General features: G+C 37.1%; 1 protein-coding gene across 1 annotated transcript in view; it reads left to right on the top strand.

Moving 5' to 3' along the window:
• The window catches only part of ZDHHC2 (zDHHC palmitoyltransferase 2), a gene marked incomplete at its 5' end in the record, with an annotated part of 73277 nt that overhangs the window by 36996 nt on the left and 18174 nt on the right, over positions 1–18107 (top strand). Inside the window, 4 exons of the mRNA XM_080796858.1 lie at positions 5289–5358; positions 6116–6148; positions 12412–12532; positions 14738–14870. Coding sequence (XP_080652984.1) covers positions 5289–5358; positions 6116–6148; positions 12412–12532; positions 14738–14870 — 357 coding nt within the window. The remainder of the gene's footprint in view (positions 1–5288; positions 5359–6115; positions 6149–12411; positions 12533–14737; positions 14871–18107) is intronic.

The following is an 18107-nucleotide window of genomic DNA, read 5'->3' on the forward strand; positions in this document are numbered from 1 at the left end:
CTCACAGTTTCTTCCTGTTTGTTTTCCCTGTTTCTCAATGGGCAAGTGGCAATTCCCTGATTTAATTTTCATGCCACCAGTTCCATCCCACAAAGACAGAGCTGTGCTTATACACTTATGTATTTTGACCCTATATAAGCCTAGGCAAATACTGAGGAAATTTAAGCCCCTTACAAATAAATTCCTGCACAGGTTTCCAAAACTAGTTAATGACCATGACAGTGTCAGGTATGAAAAACTAGTCTCCGCATTCATTCCGAGTTCAGGGCTCTTCTACTGTCTCCCTTGACACACTGGATTTGGAGAAAGGGAAGAAATGTAAGTCACACCATAACTAAGTATTAGTTTCCATTAATAATAACTACGCTTTGGATTTAAAAGTCACCCCTTCATGTAGTTTACATAACATTAACACTCAGTCTCTTGTTCCTCTCAGATATTGGATCTCTATCTCCTGAGGTGAACTTGGGATTTTTAAGATTTGTGACAGTGTGGCATATACTCTGGGTCTCGTAATATAATCTGTGTTTATATCTTCAGTGCAAACATTCCAGATGCCTGCAAATTCAATGTTAATTGAATAGAGTCACTGACTTAAATTAAAGCAGGCACAAAGTGTAATAAATAGATTATGTTGGTCTGATTGATCCCCCTATGGACTGTGTAGAGTGCAGAGATAGACACAAGGCAGGGGCCACAATCCCACCAAGGCAGGACTGTGAGAGAGGTGCTTCCCACCTCACGCCCAGCCAAGACCCTTGGGTTCTTTGGAAAACTGCCTTCCTCACCCTGAGAAATTCTGTGGACCAAAGCAACTGAACAGTTCAGGTGATGTGCATGTGCATTGTATTTTATAGAGAGAACTGAAGAAAGTGGATGGTAATATAACTTAAGATTTTACGATCCATTCTAAATCCACAGTACTTCCTCCAAACCCCAGAGAGAAGAATGTCAGCTCCCTAGATTAAGGTGACTGCCCCATAGGGGAAAATTCACATACACATCTGAGCGTGGGACGTAGAAAACAAGGTATTAACAAACCTGCTCATCTTGCCTGTTTGTCCCAAACTTTCTTCTGATCCAACCATATTCTCTGCTTTCTTACAGGGATCGCCAAACTTTATCATATTGTTTTGGATTTTTACACTTATTAATTTTTAGCTCTGTGTTGACCTTGATCTTTTTGTACATTTTTTTTTTTTTTGGATTTTGACTAATAGGTAACAGCCAGAGGTGATGGAGCCTATCATTTTGCACACAGTAGTTGATAACGTTTTCTTTTCAACATTGCCCAAAAGGTTTTAAATTATATAAGTAATATTTGAATAAACTCTGAAAAAATTAAAACAAGACAGTTAAAATTCGCCTTGACTGTTCGGAGCTTTTAAATGATAAGCAGGTGGTTCATTTTAAATTACAGCGGGATAATTTTAGTTGAGTATGATATGGCACATGGAAATTTTTTTTTAGTTTTTATTTTATTCATCTGGTGCTCATCATGACAAGTGCCCTCCTTAATCCTTATCACCTATTACCCGCCCCACCCCCCACCTTTCTCTGGTAACCATCAGTTTTCTATAGTTAAGAGTCTGTTTCTTGGTTGGTTTCTCTTTTTTCCTTTTTGCCTTTATCCATTTGTTTTGTTTCTTAAATTCCACATTTGAGTGAAATCATACGGTATTTGTCTTTCTCTGACTTATTTCACTTAGCATAATATACCCTACAGCTCCATCCATGTCTTTGCAAATGGCAAGATTTCATTCTTTTTTATGGCTGAGTAATATTCCATTGTGTATATATGTATAGCACAATATTCTTTATCCATTCATCAGTCGATGGGCATGTGCACTGCTTCTGTATCTTGGCTATTGTAAATAATGGTGCTGTAAACATGGGGTGCATGTATCGCTTTGAATTAGTGTTTTCATATTCTTTGAGTATATATCCAGTAGTGTGATTGCTGGATGGTAGAGTAATTCTATTTTTAACTTTTTGAGGAACAGCTCTATCTGTTTTTCACAGTGGCCGCACCAGTTTGCATTCCCACCCACAGTGCACAATGGTTCCCCTTTCTCCACATCCTCACCAACACCTGTTGTTTCTGTTGTGGATGTTAGTCATTCTGACAGGTGTGTGAGGTGATGTGTCATTGTGGTTTTAATTTGCATTTCCCTGATAGTAAGTGATGAGGAGCATCCTTTGATGTGTCTGTTGGCTTTCTGGATGTCTTCTTTGGAGAAATTTCTGTTCATATCTTTTGCCCATTTTTTAATTGGATTACTTGTTTTTTGGGTGTTGATTTATAGAAGTTCTTTATGTATCTTGGATACTAAACGTTTATGTCATTTGCAAATATCTTCCTCCATACTGTAGGTTGCCCTACTGTTGATTATTTCTTTCACTGTGCAGAAGCTTTTATTTTGATGTAGTCCAATAGTTTATTTTTGCTTTTGTTCCCCTTGCCTCAGGGACCTATCTAAAAAAAAGCTGCTATGGTCGATGTCAGAGAAATTACTGCCTGTGGTCTCTTTTATCATTTTTATGGTTTCCTGCCTTATATTTAGGTATTTAATCCATTTTGAGTTTATTTTTGTGTATGGTAGAAGAAAAGAGTCCAGTTTCTTTCTTTTGCTTGTTGCTGTCCAGTTTTCCCAACACCATTTGTTGAACAGACTGTCTTTTCCCCATTTCATATTCTTGCCTCCTTTGTCATACATTTGTTGATGATATAATTGTGGGTTTATTTCTGGGTTTTCTAGTCTTCTCCATTGATCTATTTGTCTATTTTTGTGCCAGTACCGTACTGTTTTGATTACTACAGCTTTGCAATTTAACAAGAAGTGTGGTGCTGTGATGCCTCCAGCTTTGCTTTTCTTTTCCAAGATTGGTTTGTCTATTCGTATTTTGTAGTTCCATACAAATTTTAGGATCGTTTGTTCTAGTTCTGTGAAACATGTTGTTTTTATTTTGATAGGAATTGCATCAAATACATAGATCACTTTGGGTGGCATAGACATTTCAACAGTGTTCTTCTAACCCATGAGCATGGATGTCTTCTATTTCTTCATGTCCTCAGTTTCTCTTAGCAGTGTTTTAATAGTTTTCAGAATACAGGTGTTTCACTTCTTTGCTGAGGTTTTTTCTTAGGTATCTTGTTATTTTTGGTGCAATTGTAAATGGAATTGTGGGGGGGTTGTTTTGTTTTGTTTTAGAGACTAAATTTCTGTTTATGAAAGACTATAAACAAAAAGTTTCTTTCTACTGTGTTTTGATTTCCTGTGAGTTATTACCCACTTTGATTTGAGAAGATTTTTTGTTGTTGTTGTTTTGTTTTTACCCCAGTGTGCTTTATTTTTTTTATAAATTTAACCAATTTTTTTAAAGATTTTATTTATTTATTTGACAGAGATCACAAGTAGGCAGAGAAGCAGGCAGAGAGAGGGGGAAGCAGGCTCCCTGCTGAGCAGAGAGCCTGATGAGGGGCTCAATCCCAGGACCCTGAGACCATGACCTGAGCTGAAGGCAGAGGCTTAACCCACTGAGCCACCCTGGCACCCTAATCCCAGTGTGCTCTAAAGTAGAGATAATCACCATCTGGAGAGAATCTAGCATTGCCTACCAAACTCACCACTTAAAGTGCAACCATAAAGCAATATATAGTAGTTTCCAAAGACTTGGTATAAAAAATGTAAAACATGTGATTAGTGTTTGTATATTAATTATATGTTGAAGTAATATTTTTGATATATTCGTTCAAATATTGTGTTTTTAAAAAATTAATTTCTCTGTTTCTTTTTATTTTTTTTTTTAATATAGCTCCTAGAGAATCTAAACATACACATGTGGTTCACATTCTATTTCTTCTGGATAATACTACCTTACACTTTAATGCTTCACATGAGCCAGTGGTACCATGTAGCTTTCCCTGGAATGTAGCAGCGAGACGTCTTCATTCAGGATATGACTCAGCCATGCCATTAATTTCTGTAGTTCCTGAAAAAGGAGAGTTATAAGGGGGATGATTGAGAACTTATTTGAATATTGAAAACAATTCCATATAGGTCTTGTTGTCTGAAAAAAGCTCATCCTAATCTTAGTTGATAGCAACTGTTGCCTTTTTCAGAGATCATAATATTAGCTACTATAACAGTGGAAATTACTTGTTGCAAGTACTTTTTCCAAATTTTAAATTCATTACTTGGGTTTTCGCTGATCCTGTGGCGCACCTAATTACTGTTCTCCTATAATTTTGGTAGGTTGCTTGCATCTTGTAAGATGTCTGTGTAATGAAATAACATCTCCAAATCAGACTTCTGTAATTGCCTTTGATATCTGTGTTAGAGAAGAAAGGATCAGGATTTCCATTACAAGAATTAAAATTCAGTGTTGGAAATACTTCTTCTAATACTCCTTTTTTTTTTTTTAAAGATTTTATTTATTTATTTGACAGAGAGATAGATCACAAGCAGGCAGAGAGACAGGCAGAAAGAGAGGAGGAAGCAGTCTCCCTGCTGAGAGAGAGCCGGATGTGGGTCTCGATCCCAGGACCCTCAGACCATGATCTGAGCCAAAGGCAGAGGCTTAACCCATTGAGCTACCCAGGCACCCCCTAATACTCACTTCTAATCTTGTATCACCCAACAGAATTTAAGCAACTAATAGAGTTTATTCACAATTTAAATTTCTAAAATGTGTTTCTCATAGAAGTTGTAAAATATGGTTGTATCTTCAGATATTTTTCCTGGTTAGGGTACAGGAAAGAAATTGATTTACCGGAGGAAGACATTCTGTTTGCTTTGATAGAAATAGACATATTTGCACCCTCTTGTGAGCCTCACTATTCATTACTGACGATTAGGAATGCCTTAGAAAAATTCCCCCCAAAGATTCTCTATTCTTGAGAAGCTTCTTAGAAAACTGAGGCTGGGTGCGTCTGGTTGGCTCAGTCAGAGGAGTGAGTGACTCTTGATCTCAGAGTCATGAGTTTGAGTCCCATGTTGGGTGTAGAGATTAAAAAAAGAAAGAGAGAGAGGGAGGGAGGGAGGAAGGAAAAGAGAGAGAGAGAGGTAGGAAAGAAGGAAGGAAGAAAGGAAGAAAAAAGAAAGAAAACTAAGGCTGGAGGCAAGTCATTCTATTTTTATATTTACACAGTAGAATATCACATTTTTACCAAATTCAAATTCACTTTGCTTTTTTAGAAGTTAAATTTGGAGAGCTGATAAAAGCCATTTAATTGTATATCCAATTCAGTGTTAAATCTAAGACTAAGTGGAGTTTTTTGTCCCTAGCAATCCGATATTGTGACAGATGCCAACTCATAAAACCAGACCGCTGCCATCACTGTTCCGTCTGCGATAAGTAAGAAAACCGTTTCCTTCCAACTCTCTACATGCTGGTGCTCTTTTTAATTAATATTGTTTCTTTCCTCACTATTTTCCAGATTATTTCCTTTTTTTCCTGAATTGTGCTTCTGAGGCCTTTATTTAGGACATAGAACCGGACAGTCCCTTGTATTGATACGAGTGGGGCTTAGGGCCACGGTTGCCTAATTGCCCCTTTTCCCCAGATTCACACTGACACGAAGAAGTGCCTGAGTTTTGGCAGCTCAGACTTGGCTAGTTCTGTTTACTAAATACTTCTGTGACTCTGTTTTCACCTTTATAAAGAGAGCTCCTAAGACTTCACGATAATCAGATATTGTTAGGTACTTAATATACCACAAGGACTGTGCTACTTAGCTTAAAGATTGATGTTAAAGGTAAAGTTTTATCCAGACTTTCTGTGTAAGTCTGTTGACGTTTTGCACTTTCTTCAGCATAAGGTAGTTGTATGTTAATATTGAATTGTTTTTTAGGAAATGAGTTTTCTTATTTCTATTTTGAAGCATGTAGATTTTGAAAATTCTATAATTATATGTCATAACTGACATTGACTATAGTGGTTATTTGACATGAGGATTTTTACTGTTATTTGTTTAATTTTTGGATAAGTAATTTTGCAATATTTTACTTGCCTCAACTCCTAAGTAACTTTCATACTTCCTTTTTATACTTAACGGGATTAAAATTTTATAAGGTGTTAAGTTTTGTGTGTGTGTGTGTGTTTATTTTTTTAGATGTATTTTGAAGATGGATCATCATTGCCCATGGTAAGTATGGCTCTATACTTAAACACGTTTCTGTCCCTTAAAACTTAATAAATTGAATCATTTATCTGTGTAAGTCTTTTTATAAATGAAATCTTGCCTTAGCTGACCCAGAAGGTACTTTCAGATTTAGTTTCTAGTATTCGCTGAATTAGCTCAAAAGAGGTCTTATTTGGGAGAATTTCCATAGAATAATTTTAAAACCGGTAGACTAACTGCATAGAAGTTAATTTGTCATATTTGCCTAGGACAAATGGCTTTCTTTGTATGCATATGCATAAACACAGAGATTCTGAAACCCTTCCCAGAAATTATACCAAAATGTATTCATAAATTATACACAGTACTTCACTGGAAGTTTTGAATAACAAATTAATTCATCTTAAGCTTTAGCAATTTATTTTAAATAAAACTTGACATTGAGGATAGAATAGCAAATACACAAATACATATGTGTTTAAACAAGGGTTTTCACTTGGAACTCATTAATATTTTAAAAGATAATTTTAGATCAGACACCTTAACAGAGGATGATTTAAAAGCGCTAATTAACTAATGAAGTTGATTTTTCTACCTCTGCCTGTAATTTCTCTTCTCCACGTGCACATATCAGTGACGACTACACTCAGGTTGCCAGCCAGGTTGGATTTGGACAGTAGGTGTGATGACTCTACCAGCCTTGCCTTCTTTCACGGGTGGTCCTAGGGAGAAGCAGACGTGCTCACAAACGAGTGCTGGATGTAGGTGGAAACACAGGGAATAATTATATTAGCTGCAGGAAATAATAGGGGCATGTCAGATTTACCTTATTTTTTCTCTCTAGATACCTCTTCCTTTTCTCCTGCTATATTTTCTTCTTTATTTCAGTCCAGTTAATTCCTGTCAGAGTAATTTTCTCCTCAAAGAACGATCTCAATGAATAGCCTCGCTTGGTATTAATATTCATTTGTAGCCATTCTTTTGCTTTATCTTTTGCTTTACTGGTGCTTTCATTCATTCCGTTTTCTCTCACAGCAGGTAGCTCTTGCCCCCCCCCCCCAATATCTTCTATTAAAAGTTTTCTTAATCCTCCTTACATTCCTCTGTTGATGCGGACAGTTCCGCACCCCTGGGGGCTCCCTGACTCAGGCCCCACTATTTCTTTCCTTCTCTGCCTGAGGGTTCTCTGTTCCACCTGAGGAGACTGGGACCCCTGGTAAGCCGGGCGGCCCGGGGGCGCCAGGGTGCGAATGCTTCCAGAGGCCACCCTCAGCCAATGAGGGTCTGGCCAACAACACATGCTTTATGGGCTTTTCTCCCCTCCTTGTTTCAGATAAACTGTATCCAAGTTCTTGTCTCATGGTCTGCTCTCGGGGGAACGCATGCAAAGACACCCTTCTTTTCTGAAGGAAAGTGGGAAAGAAATCAGGACCATAGAGATGACTTCAATTTTTCTGACTTAAAGTCAGAGCAGATGATGATGATGATAAGGAATGGAGGGGGGAAACAACCAGTATTCATGCCAAGCTTTACACCTCCCTATAGCGTGACGTGCTCTTGCTAGCCTCACTAAAGCACAAAAATAAGAAATAATAATTTACTCTGATAGCAAACTTTTTACACCTGCCGTTAATTTGCCTTTATAAGAGACTTATAGGATAATTTGACGATCTTTCAGATTTTGACAGATCCTGTTGAATAAGCGAAGGGGAACAGATAGAAGGCTCTGGAGGTTTTAAAACCGGGTGTAGATTGTGTAATCATAGGCTCCCTGTTAGCACACTCACTCTTTAGGGCAATGTGGGAATTGTTGAATGAACTGACGGCAGTACCTTTCAACTTCGTGTCATTGCTTCCCTGCCCTGGGGCGTCTCCTGCTGTAGCTGCTACCACAGCCTCCGTCTCAGCTCCCATGGGCCCTTGCAGAAGGCATTAAGCCAGGTGGATTATGGAAGGGTTTGGTGCCAAGGGCCTCATGTTCACCTGGTGCCCGCTGAGTGGAGAAGCCATTTTATTTACGTGTTTGAATTTTCTTTTTTTTTCTTTTCTTTTCTTTTCTTTTCTTTTCTTTTCTTTTCTTTTCTTTTATTTATTTATTTGACAGAGAGAGAGACAGACAGACATCACAAGTAGGCAGAGAGGCAGGCAGAGAGAGAGAAGGGGAAGCAGGCTGTCTGCTGAGCAGAGAGCCCGATGCGGGGCTCGATCCTAGGACCCTGAGATCATGACCTGAGCTGAAGGCAGAGGCTTAACCCACTGAGCCACCCAGGCGCCCTGTGTTTGAATTTTCAAGTTTAAACTTTAAGTTAAAAAAATTTATGCATAATATATACGCATGGTTCTAAACTCAAAAATTTAAAAAGGGCAAGTGTTCTTCCTAGCCCCCCCCCAACCCCGCTTCTTCTCTTCTTCACAAGGAACATATTGCCAAATGTCACGTGTACTTTTCAGATATAAGTGTGTACATGTGTGTTACATTTTTTTTACACACACACAAATATTTTACACATTTTTTAACACAAGTGGTTCCACTATGGACTGACTCTGTGTCTTTTTTCCCCCCCTCTTCACATAATATATCCTGGAAAATTTTCCATATCAAGATATAAATAATCTTTTTTGTCACCATTATGTCACTGTAACGGTCTTTTATTAAAAGATCTTCAAGGGGTGCCTGGGTGGCTCAGTAGGTTAAGCCTCTGCCTTCGGCTCAGGTCATGATCTCAGGGTCCTGGGATCGAGCCCCACATCGGGCTCTCTGCTCAGCAGGGGGCCTGCTTCCCCCCCCCCACCGCCAGCCTCTCTGCCTACTTATGACTTCTGTCAAATAAATAAATAAATAAAATATAAAAAAAAAAATCTTCAAGGTGTTCCCAAACTGTGGGGTAACATTATGTAGGTCTTGTGTATAATTTTGAAGTTCAGTATCTGTCAACTTTGAGCATTTGAAAAAGCAGAAAACTGTGCTTCCTTGTTGTCAGTGGCTCCATCGTATCTGCTAAGACCAGTTAAAACTACCCATCCAGGTGCAGGGGACCGACCTCACGCTGGTGTTTTAACTGAAATGGAAATCCTGTAGTATTTGCTTTATTGGGTTTCTCATCAAAGAGTTCTTCCTTTATTATAAAATTTTCATTAATTAATTAATTATATTAATGATATGTTTTGACATGCTCGCCAAAGATTAGGTAACACTTACTAAATCCAATAATTTTAGCTTCATACTGAGTGCCTATAATGTGCTAGAAACTATATATATGTGAAAAATTTCTAATTCTTATAACAGTGACAGAAATTATAGAAATTATTTGTCCCATATTAAAGAGGAGAGGGAAGTAGAGCTCAGAAAAGCTAAAGAGTGGGCTTAACGTCACATGGCTTGTTTTTTGGACTCCAAAGGCCACATTCTTTTCTTTTCTTTTATATATTTTGTTCTTTTTCCCATTTAGAATCAGAAAGCAATTGCCCTGAAACAGGGCCAGTTGCTGTTTGCAATGAATTTTTTAAAATTTTTTAATAAGATTTCATCTATTTATTTGAGAGAGAGAGGAAGAAAGAGCATCAGGGGAGGAGGGGTAGAGGGAGGGGGAGAAGCAGGCTCCCCACCCAGCAGGGAGCCCTAGAGCAGGGAACCCTATCCAGGGCTGGATCCCAGGACCCTAGGACCATGATCTGAGCCAAAAGCAGCTGCCCAGGCACCCCTATTTGCACTGAATTTTAGACAGCATATAAGTGGTATTTACCTTGAGCATGTTTTATTTCTCCATATAAAAGCATTCTAACTCAGAATACATCTCTTCCTTTTCAAACGGAGTCTATAAAACAGTAGGGAGTTAAAACATTTCACTGTTATGAAGAGACATTTTATTATTATATTTCTTAAAGTGTGAAGTACATATCAAACTCTAAGATACTTGGTTTTTATTTACTGACTTTATTTTCTGTTTTCCAAGTGACAGATAAGGTTACATTACACCATACTCCTAGATAGAAGTTAAAGTAAATTAGATGTCACGAAATCTATACTCAAAATCATTTTACTTTTTATAAACATGTTATGTATCATCTAATACAAAAGCTCTTTCTTACATTCCCATAGGAAGAGAAACAATCTTTCTTATCCCTTATTTTCCTCCAGTCCATAAAAGAGTCATTGTCTTCACCCCACTTGCCCAAAGTTACGTATGGCTCCCCACCTTCTGTCTATGCATTCTCTCCTCTGGAAACCGACACAAGCAAGCGAAGGGAATATCCTGTATCATTTGGAGACAGAATGCATTTAGACTAGGCTTGTTTGGAATTATGTAGTTTAATTTCTTGCCATTAATTCATTCAGATGTCATAGAAGGCAACCTCAGTAACTGGTTTGCACTCACACTAGAATCGTCACTGTTTTCATATCACATGTACCTACAATTTTTGCCTTCTTTATGAGCCTATTTGCCATATAAAATGCCCTGACGTTCCAAAGTTACTGAATCTAATCCTGGTCCCTTTCCCTTTTTTTTTTTTTTTTTTTTTTGAGGTAGATGATGCAGGCATTTTTCTTTTCTCCCCAATTTTTCAGTTTATTCATAAGCCAGATAAATGTCTACCTTTTCAGTTTTTTTAATTAAAAAAAATTTTTTAGGGGCGCCTGGGTGGCTCAGTCATTAAGCATCTGCCTTTGGCTCAGGTCATGATCCCAGGGTCCTGGGATCTAGCCCTACATCAGTCTCCCTGCTTGGTGGGAATCTTGCTTCTTCCTCTCCCACTCCCTTGCTTGAGTTTCCTCTCTTGCATTCTCTCTCTCTGTCAAATAAATAAATAAAATATTTTTTAAAAATTTTTTATTGTAGGCACACTTACATGGCACTTACTCTCTCCACAAATTTTTTTAAACTGATGTATAATGTATTACTTGTTTCAGGGGTACAGGCAAATTTTTAAGGGCACACTATTGTTAACTATGAGCACAGTGTCATGCAGACTTCTGGAGCTCATTTATCTTGCATGGTTGAGGAAACATTTTTCACGTGTACATTGTTTCACTTTAAAAATCTAAAAAGAAGAATGTCTCAGTTTATTAGCAAAGTCAATAGAGACTGAGATTACCTTGCTAACATTAGAGTAAGAGAAAGAGGTTTGAGGAGTATGTTCTATGCAGTAGACGTATTACGCCAGTTACCACAATTACCTCAGCCGGTGAAGACACCCGCCATTTCCACTTAGGTGTTGTGTCACGTGCACAAGCTCAGCCTGATATTTCATAGTCTTTATCAGAAGGAAAAAAATTTTTTTTGATAGAAAAGTATGACTGTAAAGTGTGTTTTATTTGTATTTATGCCTTTTGATATGATAGTTTGAATTCTTACTCCCCCATCTCCAAAATATAGTAACTTTAGAGTGAGAACTGAGAATTACAGATCTCCCTGTTTAGAAGCAAAGGATATAGAGCCAGCTGTCTGGATTGTTTGTTTTGCAGATAAGGAAAATGAAATCCCTATAGACTATTTCACTTGATCAAGGCCACATGATTATTGAGTGTTAGATGCACGTTTTGACCCTCGCTGTCTGGCTCTCAATCCTATTTTTTTTCTTAAAGGTCCCCTGGATATTCTGGTTACTCCAGTAGTATGCTGATGGCATTAAAAAAAAAAAATAAGTAGTTTACAAAGATATTTCATTTAATTCGGGGAAATCTGGAAGATTTTAAATTACCCAATCATAGTTAGAAATCATATCCGGGACGCCTGGGTGGCTCAGTGGGTTAAGCCTCTGCCTTCAGCTCAGGTCATGATCTCAGGGTCCTGGGATTGAGCCCCGCATCGGGTGCTCTGCTCAGCAGGGAGCCTGCTTCCCCCTCTCTCTTGCCTGCCTCTCTGCCTACTTGTGATCTCTCTGTCAAATAAATAAATAAAATAAAATAAAATCATATCCAAATATCCAAAGGTAACAAAGAACTTAATAAATTTTTATCTGCCTGACTTCATTAGTTTTCTCACCAGCTCTGTGTTTTTAGGCATGTGCCTATTTACGTAATTGGACGTGAAATATAGTTATGTGGTTCATGGTCGATTAAAGCAATATCACATATCAAACTTAAAAAGCTAAACACAAGTTCCTTTTTTAGTGAAATGGACTTTTTAATGTTTGCATGCAAAAAGAAATGTTACGAGTCTTGCTTAAAGGAATGCCAATAAATTTTAAAGGAGAGGAAGCCAAATACTGTGTTAAATATGAGCCTATGCAGACTGTAGGTGGAAAGTGTACAACTCACTGAGAAGTTGTCTTTGTTTTGTTAACAGGGTGAACAATTGTGTCGGATTTTCAAATTATAAATTTTTCCTCCTTTTCTTGGCTTATTCTCTGCTCTACTGCCTTTTTATTGCTGCTACGGACTTGCAGTATTTTATCAAATTTTGGACAGTAAGTCAACACCTTGGTGATTTTTTTCTGGTATACAAAAATATATAATAGATTTTCAGTAATTGAGTTATTTCAGATACTAATTTTGTAGACTAGAGTTCATTTATATATATAGTCAATCCTCACTTTTCACAGATTCTGTGTTTGTGAATTCTCTTACTTGCTGAAACACATTTGTAATCCCCAAATCAGTGCTCACAGAGCTTTTGTGGTCCTTTGCAGACATGCACAGTGTGGGAAAAACTTGACCCGCCCATGTGCACGTTCCCAGCCGAGATCACACAAGGCCACCACGTACTGTCTTCTTGTCTGCTCTTTTTGGTCTCTCATTACTATAAACAAGTATGCTTTTCAGTCTGTTTGCATTTGCATTTTTTGTACTTTTTGTTGGTGATTTTGCTATTTAAAATGGTCTCCATGCATAGCACTGAAGTGCTGCCTGGTGTTCCTGAGCTAAAGAAGACTGTAATGTACCTTATGGAGAAAATACACGAGTTAGGTAAGCTTCCCGCAGGCATGAGTCACACTGCTTGTTGGCTCTAAGTACTGAATCAACAATGTATATTAAATAAGATGTCAATACGGTGGTTTTGTTATTTTTTTTTTAGCAGAAGCACACATAAGACAGGGTTGAGTATTGACCAGTTGATGGGAATATTGGGACTGGAGGCTCATAGGAACCTAACCCTGTATTTTTCCTGGGGTGGCGGTTCCATATTTACAAATTCAGTGTTCATGGCACCTTTATAGAACATGGCCACTGTGAGTAATGAGAATTGACTATATTTGAAGTTTTCTTTTCAGTATTTAAAAAATGAAGTGTTTTCTTTTTGTGTATAAAGACTGTGTTTTAGAACTATTATGTCTATACGATCCTGAGTTTTTACTAGGTATTGCTTGGTTAGGCTTTGAGTAGTTCATTTGTTTTTTGGGATATATATTTTAAATGTAAGCAAAACAAAATTAAAATCAAGTATTATAAATATCCAGAGATACTCCGTGTGGACCCCAAACAATGGTAAAAAACAAAACGAAACAAACAAACAAATAAATGGTTATCCCAGGTCAGGATTTCTTTATTGTTTTATTAAATTATCCTTTATTATGGTAAGAACTTTCTAAATTCTTAGATAATTTAGGTCAGATTTGAACCACATTGAATACTAAAGATTTATTGAATGACTTTCTGTGCCAGTTAGTTTGCCAAGTCCTAGAAATATACAGGTATATGGACTTGCTACTAGCGTTCAGGAATACCTCAGTGTCCAGCACGAAGAATGATCCCTAATGAACATCTGAAAGGATATTACCTCACTGCTTCTCATTCCTGGGGATGGTTTTAGTTCCAAATCATAAATATGTATGTAATGGAATGACCAGTTGTCACTGTGAGAATTCGTCTGTCAGAAGCTATGAGTGAGAGCTGGTGACCTGTGTCAGCACAGAATATTGAAATAGTATGACCTTCCTATCAGAAGGGGACACCTGCTAGCAGCTCTGGTGCTTTACTAAGTGTCCATAGTGCAAGCCTGCCATTCTAGAGTGGGTTCAGGTCTCCTTGGACAATACATACAGTAAAACTGGTTTTGCTTTGAGAAGGCCTGTTTTGTTACCTGGATATTGTAAGGTTTGTTTTAGACCAGTGTTATGCACTAGTGTTGATCTTTCCTGTGATGCTATTATTTAAAATAGCTTGAAGCATTATTGTGGATGTGTTGTTGTATGTGTTCTTGTAGTTGATGCTGTTGTTTGTAGTAATGTTAAAACATCAATAAGTATAGTAACTAATTGTGCCAATTAACCTTCATTTTCAGGCATTACAATAAAACTATTTAAACATTTGTAAAGCTATAGTATGTTAACAAAAACATTTTTAGGAAGTAAATTAAAAATTATATTTTATAGTTCCTTTTATCTTGCTTCCTAGTGTTATAGTTTACACATATACTACTTTAATTTTTCTATGATTCAGTTATGGAAAACAAAATATTCCAAATTTTAATATTTTTATATCTATATTCATTAATAGTAAACATTTTTAATCTTACATCATACATTTTTCCTCAAAGTTTTAACATAAAGCCATGTATCTTTCTCCATATCTAAATTTTTTTTAAAAAGTAGAGCAAAAAAAAATTCTTACTTAAAAATTAGGGAATATTTATCCCTTTGACAAAACATTTTATTTTCTTCCTTTCTTTATAGAATGGCCTACCCGATACTCAAGCCAAGTTCCATATTATGTTTTTATTCTTTGCTGCAGCTATGTTTTCTGTCAGCTTGTCCTCTCTGTTTGGCTATCATTGTTGGCTAGTCAGCAAAAATAAATCTACATTAGGTGAGTATTCAATTATTGTAGTTAACAGAACTTTAAAGACATAAATAGATACTCAGCAAAAGTTGCCATATGATTAAATGCCAACCTGTCCTGATGTGGTAAATATCATTTTTATTTCCCATACTGTTTTGTGGGGTGGCGACTTAGGCACCTACAAATGCAGTTGTTCTGTATATTTATTGACTGTCCATTGTGTGTAAAGCATTGTGTATATATGGTGGTGGACAAGGGCAAAATAGTCTAGTGAAGGACACAAAAAATCAATAACCAAACATAAAAGTAATTGCAAAATGCAGAGTGCTATCTAGGAAACAAACGGGATGCCGAGCTGTGAATCGAGGACTGGGGACTGTGGAAGGAAGCCTAGTTAGAGTGGTCAGGAAAGAGTTCACCAAAACAACAAGTATTACACCTAAGAAGTCAGTCACGATAAGTACTGTAACATCTCAGGTGGGGAAAAGAGTACGTTCAAAAGCTCTACAGAGATGGGACGCAGCTACAACAGTGTTCAATGGAAATGTATACCTAGCTATAAATGATTCCGTTAAAAAAGAAGAAATAGGTCAAATCCGTTACTTTATAGTTTAAGGACACACAAAAAGAAACAGCAGAGTAAATCTGAAGCCAGCAAATGGCAGGAAATAATAAAGATTAGAAAGGAGATAACAGAAATAGAGAATTTAAAAAACAAAAGTTCATGGGGTGCCTGGTTGGTGCAGTCGGTTAAGCATCAGACTCTTGGTTTGGGCTCAGGTCATGATCTCAGGGTCCTGGGATTCAGCCCAGAGTTGGAGTCAGGCTCTCTGCTCAGTGGGGAGCCTGCTTGTCTTGCTCTCCCTCTGCCACTCCCTCTTCTCTCTCTCACACATAAATTATCTTAAAAAAAATAAAAATAAAAAACCTGAAAAGACTTGTAACAAGGAAGGAGATTGAATCAGTAATCAAAAACCTTCCAACAAAGAAAAACCTAGGACCAGATGGCTTCACTGGTGAGTTCTACCAAAAAAAATTAAGATAAAATTTTCTCAAACTCTGTCAGAGATTAGAAGAGAGGATAACACTTTGTACTTATTCTATGAGGTCATCATCGCTCTAATACCAAAAAAAAAAAAAAAAAAAAAAAAAAGACATCCACGACAGCTGTAGACCAGTATCCCTTATGAGTATAGATACAAAAATCCTCACTAAAATACTGGCAAAGCAAATCTAGCAGTTTATAAAAAGGATTATATACCATGACCAAATAGGATTTATTCCAGGAATGCAAATGTGTTTCAATATACAAAAATCAATCAACCCCATTAATAGAATACACCACATTAATTGAATGAAGGATCAACTCAACTGATGCAGAGAAAGTATTTGACAAAATTCATCACCCTATTAAGATAAAAACGTTTAACAAGCTAGGGACACAAGGGAATTTCCTCAAAACAAGGGACTTCCTCAAGCCTTAAATTATAAAATGCACTTCTGAGAAGCCTATAGTTCGTATCATACTCAGTGGTGAAAAACAAAAATCTTCCCCTTAAGACCAGGAACAAAACAAGGACTGCCACTTTCACTAGCGCTGTTTAACACTACTAGAAAATCTAGCCTGGAAAATTAGTCAAGAAAAATTAATAAAGCCATCCAGATTGGAAAGGAAGAAATGAAACTATCTCTCTTTGCGGGTGACATGATCTTCTATATAAATAACCTTAAAGATACAATAAAAACAGAGCCAATGAACAAAATCAGCAAAGTTGCATAAGATCAGGTGTATTTCCATACACTAGCAAGGAACCATCCAAAAGGAAATGAAAGAAACAATTCCATTTACAAAAGCATCTAACATAGTAAAATGCCTAGGAATAAATTTAACTGAGGAGGTTAGTAGGACACTGAAAACTACAAAGCTTGGCTGAAAGAAATTAAAGACCTAGGTAAATGATAAGACTTCCCATGTTCATATATTGGAAGACTTAATATTGATAAGATGGCAGTATGACCCAAAGTGATAGACTCAGTGGGATCCTGATTACGATGTCAGTGGCCTTTCTTGCAGAAATGACAAAGATGATCCTCAAATTCATGTGAAATTGCAAGTTGCCCCAAATAGTCAAAGCAATATCCACGAAAAAAATAAAACAAAGTCCTTCCTGATTTCAAAACCTACTTCAAAGCTACAGGGATCAAAACAGTGTGGTACTGGCACAAAGACAGAGATATAGACCAATGGAATAGAATGACAGAATGAGAAATCCAGAATTAAGCCATAGACATTTGGCCAGTTGATTTTCCACAAGAGTACCAAGACCATTCAATGGAGGATATAATAGTCTCTTTGACAAATGATGCTAAAACTATAAAACTCTTAGAAGAAAACATAGGGATAAGCCCTCAGGACTTTAATATGGAAGTGAATTCTTAGATATAATACCAAAAGCATGAGTAACAAAAGAAAAAATAGATTGGACTCCACTAAAATTTTAAAAACGTGTTCATTGAAGGATATTGTGGAAAAAGTAAAAAGATAACCTATAGAACGACAATAATATTTACAAATAATTTATCTGATAAGGATCCAGTATTCAAAATGTAAAAAGAAATCATACAACTCGACAAGAAAAAGACAAACAGCCCAATTCAAAAATTGGCAAAGAATTTGAATAGGAATTTGGTTTTTTTTTTTAAAGATTTATTTATTTTATTTATTTGAGAAAGATAGAAAGCAGGGGAGTGGCAGAAAGAGAAGGAGAGAGATTGTTAAGCAGACTCCCTCCTGAGTGTGGAGCCTGACCTGGGGCTCCATCTCAGTATCCTGAGATCACAACCTGAGCCAAAACCAAGAGTTGGATGCTCAACGAACTGAGCCACCCAGGTGCCCCTGAATAGACATTTAAATAGACATTTCTCCAGTGAAAATATACAGTTGGCCAAAAAGCACAGAAAAACCAGCTCAACATCATTAATCATTAGGACAGGATAATCAAAACCAGAGCTACCACTTCCCACCCAAATCAACAAAATAGAAAGCAAGCGTAGCTGAGGACGTGGGGGAAATCGGAACCCTCACACTTGGCTGGTAGGAATATAAAATGATGAATCCACTGTCAACAACAGTGGCTGTTGCCCAAAAAGCTAAATATGAAATTATCATATGACCCGGCAGTTGGCACTCCTTGATCTATTCCCCAAATAACTGAAAGCGGGGACTCCAAGAGATACTTGTAAGTCAGTGTTCGTAGCAGCTTT

Source organism: Martes martes (genome assembly GCF_963455335.1).
Source record: "Martes martes genome assembly, chromosome: 2".
Classification (NCBI taxonomy): domain Eukaryota; kingdom Metazoa; phylum Chordata; class Mammalia; order Carnivora; family Mustelidae; genus Martes; species Martes martes.